Source organism: Callionymus lyra, chromosome 13 (genome assembly GCF_982586985.1).
Source record: "Callionymus lyra chromosome 13, fCalLyr1.hap1.1, whole genome shotgun sequence".
Lineage (NCBI taxonomy): Eukaryota > Metazoa > Chordata > Actinopteri > Syngnathiformes > Callionymidae > Callionymus > Callionymus lyra.
Window position 1 is genome coordinate 5,592,552 of NC_141830.1, and position 9,933 is coordinate 5,602,484.

The following is a 9,933-nucleotide window of genomic DNA, read 5'->3' on the forward strand; positions in this document are numbered from 1 at the left end:
TTTTTTCTTTTCTTTTTAATATTTTATTTCTGGGTGTTTTATTTTTTGGTATATTGCTGTTGTTAAACCGAATTTGCCCTCGCGGGACAATAAAAGGATTCCGATTCTGAATCCTGTCGACACATCCGTCTTTCTCATGAAGAACCACAACCCAACCATCCACAATACAACTTTTATTGTACTTCCTCTGACAAGTATTTTGACTGTAGTGAGGATCACAACATGTTTTAACGCCAACATCCCTTTTAAAAAAAACATTTAAAGGTAGTTAGGTGCTGCCATCTTGTGGACATTTGCTGCACCTGCGTCGTCAAGACTTGAAATCAGCATCATCCGTTTACCTTAAAGAAAACCAGCTTGTTCGCTTAATCATTTTTTCATAACGAGGCGGTCAGTCCTCATCGCTGCCCATCTCAAGAGGGTCGTAGTCCGGGTCGTCTTCATCCAGGTCCAAGTCCTCGATGTCCTGGAACAACGACTCGTCCACTTCCACGTTGTTTCCGGCTGAATGAACACAAGGGTTTACGTTCAATAACTGAATCTAGTGGATCAACATGTTCCTGCGCAACAATCTTCAGTATCTGAGTGTAAACAACTGCACTGCTGCAACCATGTGTGTTCACTTCTTCTACACTGTTGTGTGTTTGCATGTATCTGGTGACAGGACAGTTACCTTCTTCCAGGAACTGGATGTCAGACGTGTCCAGGTTGTGGTCCGTCTCAAAGAGCTGCTTGCCTGTGGGACGTTAGACACGTTCATCAGTCAGTGTCGCACTAGAAGCTACTTTCTCATTTACATTGAATCAAAAGTAACTTTTCCATAGGACTTCAAACCACTTCTAGGTTTTCACAGTTGACTGAACGGAGCTTGTGAAGATAAAATATTTACCGGTGAGCTTAATTTTGCCAATTTGTTCCTCTTCCTTCTGCTTTTTCCGTCTCAACTCGTTCATATCCAGCTCGAACTCGGCTTTCCATGCCAGGAAGTTCTCAATAGTCACCACGGTGCCATGGAACGCCACCTGAAGACACACATGTACGTTCCATTTACACAGCTAGCTTGTTGTTTGTCAACTTGTTTGGGTCACAAACTAAAGCTATATATACACTGTATATACACTATATATATATATATATATATACACATATACATATATATACATATATATATCATATATATCATTTTGACCCAACGGGATGAGATCTTGCGTGGAGCCCCAGATCGAGGGAGATTATCAGTGGTCTTGTATGTCTTCCATTTTCTGATAATTGCTCCCACAGTTGATTTTTCCACACAAAGCTGCTTGCCTATTGTAGATTCACTCTTCCCAGTCTGGTGCAGGTCTACACTTCTTTTCCTGGTGTCCTTCGACAGCTCTTTGGCCATAGTGGAGTTTGGAGTCTGACTGTTTGAGGCTGTGGACAGGTGTCTTTTATACAGATAACCACTTCAAACAGGTGCCATTAATACAGGTAAGGAGTGGAGGACAGAAGAGCTTCTTAAAGAAGAAGTTACAGGTCTGTGAGAGCCAGAGATCTTCCTTGTTTGAAGTGACCAAATACTTATTTTCCACCATAATTTACAAATAAATTCTTTAAAAATCCTACAATGTGAATTCCTTTTTTTTTACATTCTGTCTCTCACAGTTGAAGTGAACCTATGATGAAAATTAAAGACCTCTGTCATCATTTTAGGTGGGAGAACTTGCACAATCAGTGGCTGACTAAATACTTTTTTGCCCCACTGTACATACATACATACATAAGTACATACATCTACAGATTGCTTACCTTCTCCGCTTCCTCTGCCTCCTTCTCTCTCTGCAGTTTCTCTTTCTCCCGTCTGGTCTTCATCATGTCCACGATTTCATTAAGTTTCTCCTGAACAGCCGTGACAAGTGTGAAGATCATCACCATGCCCAGGTTCTCCTCAGCCTGCAGGAAGACAGCGCTTAAAGATATGACCAATGGTATTTTTTTTTTGGGGGGGGGGGGGCCTCGAAAGGTGGCCAGTAGTGATGGGCTGATGAAGCTTCATGAAGCAGTGTCGTGTTGTTGACAGTAGGTGGTGACCTCAGTTAAAAAATGATGTCATGTTTCATTAGAACAGATGTTCAAAACAAAGGAAAACAGTGCAGACACCGCCATCTAGTGGACTCTGAAATTAACTGAAAGACCATCTCTAGTGGTTAGCATGTCACACATATGAAGGATCTTCTGCTCTCAAATAAAAAGTCTAAATTGAAGCCAAGACAATTTACTAGCATTGTTAGTAAGTAATAGTTATTTGTAAAGCGCATTTCTAGATTTACACTAATTGAAAGTTTTACTGGCTTTATAGAAAGCTCCGATAGGATATGTCAATCTTTGAATTTCCAAAAACCAAAAATAAAACATCATATATAATTATATGATCAAATAATAAAATAACATTTTAAATCAATTTAGCATGGAATGATTTGAAGTTGGATCTTTTTGGCGAAGGACCGGTTAACGACAAAAACAATATATATATATATATATATATATATATATATATATATATACAGTACTTTTTGTTTGGCCCGTGACCCATATGGTGGATGGATTCCACTCCCTTGTCTGGACTATTGCAACAGTTTGTTTTCATGTCTTAACAAGAAGGATCTGTCTCGCCTGCAGTTGATACAAAACTCTGCAGCGAGAATTCTGAGCCGCTCTAGTAGAAGAACTCACATTTCTCCGATCCTTAAAACTCTTCACTGGCTTCCAGTTTCTTTTAGGATCAACTTTAAAATTCTGGTTCTTACTTTCAGATCTATTCATGGTCAGACCTTCATGATCTGATCCAGCCTTACACCCCAGCTAGGGCTCTGAGGTCTGTGGATCAGAATCTACTTATGGTTCCTGAACACGCTTCTGGACCAGAGGAGAGAAATCCTTCCAGGCTGTTGCTCCTAAGCTTTGGAACGATCTTCCTCTGTGTTTGATGATCTACTGACTCCTTCAAGAAACATCTTAAGACGTTTTTATTTGTTCAGGCTTTTCCTTGATTTTCTGGAACTCCTGTTGTGTTATCAGTTTTATCTTGACTTTTAAAGTATATACTTTATTGAATATTGTTTTGATTGTTTAAGTGCTTTGTGACCCTGGTCTGGAAAAGCGCTGTATAAATAAAAATGACTTACTTACTTACTCCCTATTTCAATGGAGTTTGAAATACCTGCTCTACATTGTGATTATTTATTGAAATATAAACTATAATTAGAAAATAAATAAATAATAATAATCATTAATAGAATTTGTCTTTTTTCTATAAAAAATAAAATCAATACAGTTCTGTTGAATATCGATACCGTGACGTAAAAAAAACATTGACATGTTTAAGTTTATCTATTTAAATTCTCCAAGACCTTAAACATCAGAGCAGTGTTTCTAAGAAACCACTAACTGTCCAGATCTTCTCACCTGCTGCTGGAGTAAAGAAAGAACGTCTTCCACGTCACCATCTTCTAGGTTCTCCTGGGAGTGGATTTCCCACAGCGGAGGCACGTCTGGATATCTCTCTACGTACGTGAACTTCAGAGTCGTCTCCACCGCTGAAGCAAACCAAGCATAGTTATGAGACAGACTTATTTAAATAAACAAATGATTGAAAAATCATTCATAATTGTTTAAGATGCAACATTTAAGTATAAACTTACTTTCACCATCATTTTCTGCGTCTGACGTCACTGTGATAGTAAAACTAATGGGTTGATCTGAAAGCACTGCAAACAGAATTGTGTTTATCAATATCACAAGTTAAGTACACACTTAAAACAAGTTAAGTACACAGTTAAACAAGTTAAGTACACACTTAAACAAGTTAAGATAACTGACCTAAAATAAACTGATCGGTTACTGTATTGTACATTGTTTTTGTGGTTTCGTGCTCACATGACGCACAAATCAATTCATGTAGGGTATGACAAAAATAGTTACACAATAGATGGACTGAAAGAAGATTTAAAGAAGACTGTAGTAACACTTTAGTGAAGTAAGATAACAAATGTCACTCAACGTGTGAGCAGCAACATGCTAACAGTTAGCTCAACACTTGCACACCTGTAAAAGAGTCTGGATATATGGACTCTATCGCCTCCAGTTCGTTTCTTTGCTCCTCCGCGTAGTCCGTCATGTTTGTGTTGTTGAAGGTTATCTCACAGTTAAGAAGAACATAGCAGCTTAATTCAAATTAAACACACAACTTCCACGGCGTGTGCTACTGACGATCGACTATCTCTGGTCTCGATTTCTTATGTCTTAGTTTTGCTATTATGTTTTTCTAATGTCAAACACGTTGTTACGAACACAAAGATTAATTATTAAAATATTCTAAATAATAATTTTATTGATTAATATTTGTTGATCAATGTTTGACAGTGTCGTAAACGATCAAACTCTGGGGTTGACTACTCTTGTCTGACCCCGTGTTTTTCTTCGCTTTAAAATTCAAGCATGAATGGCTACAGCGCCTCCTAGTGGCTATAATATTTTAAACGTGGAAAACTTGCTTTTTTTAACATTAAATCTCCTTTTCTGCTCAAGAGTTGTTGTTTTTACAGTCGCAGCAGGAACCTGCGCCAGCATGGCTAGAAAATACAAACTCCACACAGTACAGTGACAATTCCAGGAGTGCTATGAATACTTTGAGCACTGATATTTCTTCAAATTATGTGTCTTTAGGTGTATATAAAAAAACATTTAAACTATCATATAATTTTCTTTGTGTCATGAACTAGATGCAGCAGAAACGAAGCAGAGCGATGTATGCAACCAAGTTAAACTCCAGTGGCGGCTGGCCCATAGGGGGCGCTGGGGCGCCGCACTCCCACTGATTTGGCTGTTAATTTTTTACTTTATTTATGGTTTTATTTATTTTAGTTTTAAATTATGTAAGTTAGTAAGTACGTTTTATTTATATAGCGCTTTTCCAGACCAGGGTCACAAAGCGCTTAAACAATCAAAACAATATTCAATAAAGTACATACTTTAAAGGTCAAGATAAAACTGATAACACAACAGGAGTTCCAGAAAATCAAGGAAAAGCCTGAATAAATAAAAACGTCTTAAGATGTTTCTTGAAGGAGTCAGTAGATCATCAAGCGCAAAGAGAGAGATTAACATATTTGAATCATCAACTTTGATCATTTTGTATATTTCTAGAACTCTTTACATTGATAAACTATATTTCCTTGATTCTTGTTCTGATTATAATCTTGTTGGTCTGTGTCGTCATTTGTTATATCCGGTCTCTGGCGTGGGTCTGAAGGCTCTTCTTGAATAACCTGTGACGTCCAAATCCACGCTGGCGCGCCCAGTTCTTAATGGGACTTTGGGGAGAACGAACATCATGAATTTAAGAATTAATAGTAAACATTTATGTTGGTTAGCTCAATAAATTGGTGAAACCAGAGTGACAGGGATCAGTAAAGTAGTCCACACACCACCACTCCCACCCTGACCACTGGAACCCCACCGTGTTCTTCCCGCTCTCCTCTCTCAACACTGAAGAGAATGAAAATCAGTTTCTACCACCAGGCTGTTAAACACATCAGCCCATGGGCCCAACAATAAAAATGCCCCCCCCCCAACTCATGAACCTTAGTTAGGTCAAAGGTTAAAGTGGTCATGTCAGGAACATTTTCTTTTAGAGGGGGAATGTTACTGGAAGTGTGAGCATTAAAGACAGGTGGGTTTGAAACGAGCACGACTGCTGTGAGAAGGTAAGCATTCTGTTGTCACCAAAGTTGTTGAGAGAAAGATAATAGACGTCGGACTCCTAGTATGTATAAAAAAAAGTCACTGGTTGCAACGCTGGAAGTACAGGCTGCTTAATTAGAGTCATGGGTCTTCATTTTTATTTCATTCACATATTTAGACATTCAAAGTATAAAACAATGTGGAAAGAATAAATGATTATCTTAATTACTCCCATAAATAAATAACAAGCTCAAGCTTCATCCTTCCCTGGATTCTGAGGTTTACACATCTTTTATTAAATGCTTTGTGCGTTTTCATGGCAAAAATCAAATAGACTTTGATTCATGTACAGTATTTAGCACCTTCAGGGAAGCAGCCACAACATGTATAAAATAAAATAATAACGTTCAATTAAAATGACAGTGAAGCACAAAATAATACAACACAACCAAACACTAGTTCACAACAAAAAAAATATATATATATATATTTACAATGAAAAAAAGACATCCAATGGTCATGAACGGGTAACGTCAAATAAAAGCTAGTATATACAAGAGAAGGGATTCAGGAGGAGGCAGAGGTAATGTGTTGTAAACACTTGATTTGCTTATGAAATAAAATGTTCCTTTGGTACAACTAGTAGGAAACACAACCATAAGGCTAGTATGAGATAAGCCTCTCGTTTTCTGACAGAGATGTTTTTAAAACACTTACAAAGATCAAGGGACTTTGTACAAATGTGTTTGTTTAGGGCACATATTAAACACATTTCTATTCATATTTTATCATATTATATTAAATACCATTCTTCTCTTCCCTCCAATTTTAAAACGAGTAAAATGACACACTTCAAGCAAGAAGAGTGGATTAAATGTAAGCAGACAACAGCGGTTGAACCATAAAGCACTAGTAGGTTTAATTATCATTTCCACAGATGATAGTTTGATTGAACTGTTGTTTGTTTTGAATACATATATTGATGAAATCCTCTAATGAATGAACATAATCAATATCTGTCCTCACATTATTGTGCTCAGAAGAGTGACAATAATATAGTATATTATATATAGGGCATTATATATATTATATTATATTATATTATATTATTATATATTGTACATTATTGTGCTCAGAACAGTGACAAGAATATAGTATATTATACATATTATATTACATTATATTATTATATATTGTACATTATTGTGCTCAGAACAGTGACTAGATAACTCAACATATTTTGCCGTCCTAGCTCATCTCAATTCCATGCTCCAGTTCCATGACCGGCCTCTTCTCTGGAGTGTAGTCTCTGTCCACCTTCTCCACGTAGCGCTGCAGGGTACTGTAGTACTGCTCGCTCCTCGAGAAGCTGTAGAGTTCCGAGATCTCTTCCCAGGCCCTGTGGTTGGGAAAAGGGAACGGTGCCGGATCTTTGTTGTCAAAGAAACTCTGCATGTTTCTCTCCGCAAGTTTAGAGGCATATTCTCCGGCAAAAGACTCAAATTGATCCTTTTCCTTCTCCATGTAGCGCTTCCAGAAGGTGAGCTGGAGGAAGCTGACCTTGGAGCGACAGTTGGTGATACAGGACGTGACGAGACCCACCACAGCTGCGATGATGATGATGCTCCAGCCCAGGATCTGAAGGACAAATATCAGCCGTCTGAACCAAAGTTATAAAACAACATAAATAAATATAAAAGCAAAGATCTTAGATTACGATTACAATGTTTGAATGTATAGCAGTGGTCCCCAGTAACTCGGCCGCACAATAAGATCAATATTTGATATCATCTCCATTGATTTGATTAAGTCTAAGAAACATGATTTACTTCTAATAAAAATGTCATGACACTATTTGGTCACGTGATATGTATCACTGTTCTCATCAGCCATAGATCCAGGATCTCCCTCTCATTCAGCCTTATGGTGGTGACTTGCTTTCCTACACTTGATTTCCTTTTTTTATGCTGGTTGTGTTACGCTTAGATTTACTGTATTTAACTGTTCAGCTTTAGGTTCCATACATTGTGAACACGATTAGGATTTCTTTTAATTATGTAGCTATGACAATAACCACATGCTGTGTCTCAAATCGCATACTTGCGTACTCAAAGTTAGTATTTTTAGTGCGTAAGTGCGTCTCGATTCTTAGTACGCCAATTTAGTGCTCCATGCACACTAAATTGACACTAAAACGCCCACAAAACTGAGTATGGTTCGATGGACACTTTCTACACTAAACGGCTCCATCTTAGTGACGTTGTAAACAGAAGTTACATCATATATAAATGCATATATTCATATACTTACAGGTGTATTTTCAGCAGCAGTAGGAGGATAAACACGTCTTCGCTGCTGATATCAGCTTAAATATCTCGCGAATATTTAGATCCTCATATTTTTTCTTTATTTCTTTTTCCAAACTTGCAAAACGTGCTGCCAGCAGGTGGCGATAGTGTTCAAACCGCTGGTTGAAACCATTGTTAAATAGTAGAAGAAGAAGCTGTCGCGTCATTTCCTGTTAGTGTGTAGCAGCAGAGTTTGATTTGAAACATACTATCTGAGAATTTGTGTACTAGTTAGTTTGTACACTATCCTGATGATACTAACTTCTAGTATACTAAGAGAAGTATGTGATTTGAGACACAGCAACAGTCACTAGCAGGGGTTTTTCATTGAGACTCGGCTCAGGTATTCTGAGCCCTGCAAAGCAACGTGTAATTTGACCTCTTAACTTCTAGCCTTAAGGCTTCCAGAGTCATAAAGGTTTTTCATTGCTTCTCTGTGAAGTCCTTCTCTGTGAAGTCCTTCTCTGTGAAGTCCTTCTCTGTGAAGTCCTTCCCTCTGAAGTCTCTTACCTGAGACTGAGCTCGCAGCATCAACAGCAGCTCCATACGTTCATCCCCAGACAGTTTGGACCTGTCGCAGGGCACCCTGGCCAGCTCCTCCCGACACTTGACGGTCTTGTTGTGGCACAGCAGGTTCACCACAACGTTGTCGTCCAGACCACTCACTGCACACTCGTAAAAGGTCCCGTTGAGCAGGGCCACACAGAGCCACATCAACGGGGCCACGCAGGCTCCGGAGAAGATGTTTGTGAGAACTCTGACGCAGCCACAGCAGTTCCCACGAGGACACAGCTTGAAGGGGTTGTTGCAGCAGCCGGTCAGAAGTCTCCACAGCCTGGTGCTGAAGAACAGACCCAGGACCAGCAGAACCACCGCAGGACCCAGAAGGAAGGTGATCCCATAGCCAAAGTTCTGACCCCGGTTGCACGGGCACTGGAAGGAGACCATGGAGAAGATTCTCTCGCCACCAATGGTGAGTAGAGCCATGAAGCTGTATCCAATGGTGGCCTTTTGGTTCATGAAGAAGCGCAGGACTGTCTGAAAGTTGTCCATGATCTCAGCCGGCATGTCACGCACACACTGCAGGAGTCAATCAGAGTGAGAAGAACAGAAGGAAGAAAAGAAAGAATGAAGCAGAACAAAAAAGGCAGTTGATTTCCTGCTTTTTTTCTTTGCTGACAGACAACTTATGAGCCGCACCCTTCAGCCTCTTCACTCCCCTCCAGACTCCTCCTTCCAACCCGTGGTTCTATAATTACGGCATCTATTGTGCAAGGAAACCCCCTGTTTTTTTGCTACAGCAGAGAGACATCTGTCTTAAAACACTCCCCTTAATAACTGTCTTCAAAAAATACATTTATAAGCAAATCCTGAAGATCCAGATTCCACTGCTTGACATGTTGCTCTTTGACAAGCCAGTATAAATAAAATGTATAAACAACTCACACAATATCACATCAACACAAGTGTAAGCCCTGTCTTGATTCATACCATCTGATCGTAAACATAACAGTGATAAACATATTATTAAAACCAGATAAAGCTTACTAATTGGTTCATTGAGTTTACATTTAGAAGAAAATAGTAATAAAAAGAGCGTACCATTGTCCGTGGAGCAGAGAGCAGGCGGCAGCAGCTGAGTACGACGAGCAAATGAAGGATGAAGGATTCTCTTCGCGGTTTCCTTTTCCATAAAAGCCTGAGAGCTGAGTGATGCTGTTAATGTACATGTGGATTAACAGCAGCGAAGTACAATCATCACCAGATACATTGCAGTGAGTTGCACAGATGCAGTTTGTTATCACTTAAATGAATGCAGTCGTGCTTTGAAAGAGTAGCTAAGATACTGAAAAAAAAATGA

General features: G+C 39.0%; 2 protein-coding genes across 2 annotated transcripts; both read right to left on the bottom strand.

Moving 5' to 3' along the window:
• Positions 1–160: 160 nt before the first annotated feature.
• rwdd1 (RWD domain containing 1) lies at positions 161–4,415 on the bottom strand. The gene is made up of 7 exons (XM_087806516.1): positions 4,087–4,415; positions 3,684–3,749; positions 3,448–3,578; positions 1,792–1,935; positions 890–1,022; positions 674–736; positions 161–504 (listed from the first exon to the last, which is right to left on the bottom strand). Exons 1-7 carry the CDS (start codon positions 4,157–4,159, stop codon positions 392–394), a joined length of 723 nt encoding a protein of 240 aa, XP_087662642.1. The 5' UTR covers positions 4,160–4,415; the 3' UTR covers positions 161–391.
• Positions 4,416–5,885: 1,470 nt separating this feature from the next.
• LOC148067040 (calcium homeostasis modulator protein 5-like) lies at positions 5,886–9,244 on the bottom strand. Its single transcript, XM_087806514.1, has 2 exons — positions 8,583–9,244; positions 5,886–7,362 (listed from the first exon to the last, which is right to left on the bottom strand). Exons 1-2 carry the CDS (start codon positions 9,138–9,140, stop codon positions 6,973–6,975), a joined length of 948 nt encoding a protein of 315 aa, XP_087662640.1. The 5' UTR covers positions 9,141–9,244; the 3' UTR covers positions 5,886–6,972.
• Positions 9,245–9,933: the final 689 nt, after the last annotated feature.

Excerpts from the sequence above, each read along its gene's own strand:
- rwdd1 (XM_087806516.1), bottom strand. The coding sequence starts at position 4,159 with ATGACGGACTACGCGGAGGAGCAAAGAAACGAACTGGAGGCGATAGAG. Across the intron at positions 3,750-4,086 it reads ATATCCAGACTCTTTTACAG|TGCTTTCAGATCAACCCATT; the intron begins GTGTGCAAGTGT and ends TTCTGTTTGCAG. Across the intron at positions 1,023-1,791 it reads AGGCAGAGGAAGCGGAGAAG|GTGGCGTTCCATGGCACCGT; the intron begins GTAAGCAATCTG and ends GTGTGTCTTCAG.
- LOC148067040 (XM_087806514.1), bottom strand. The coding sequence starts at position 9,140 with ATGCCGGCTGAGATCATGGACAACTTTCAGACAGTCCTGCGCTTCTTC. Across the intron at positions 7,363-8,582 it reads TGCTGCGAGCTCAGTCTCAG|ATCCTGGGCTGGAGCATCAT; the intron begins GTAAGAGACTTC and ends TTTGTCCTTCAG.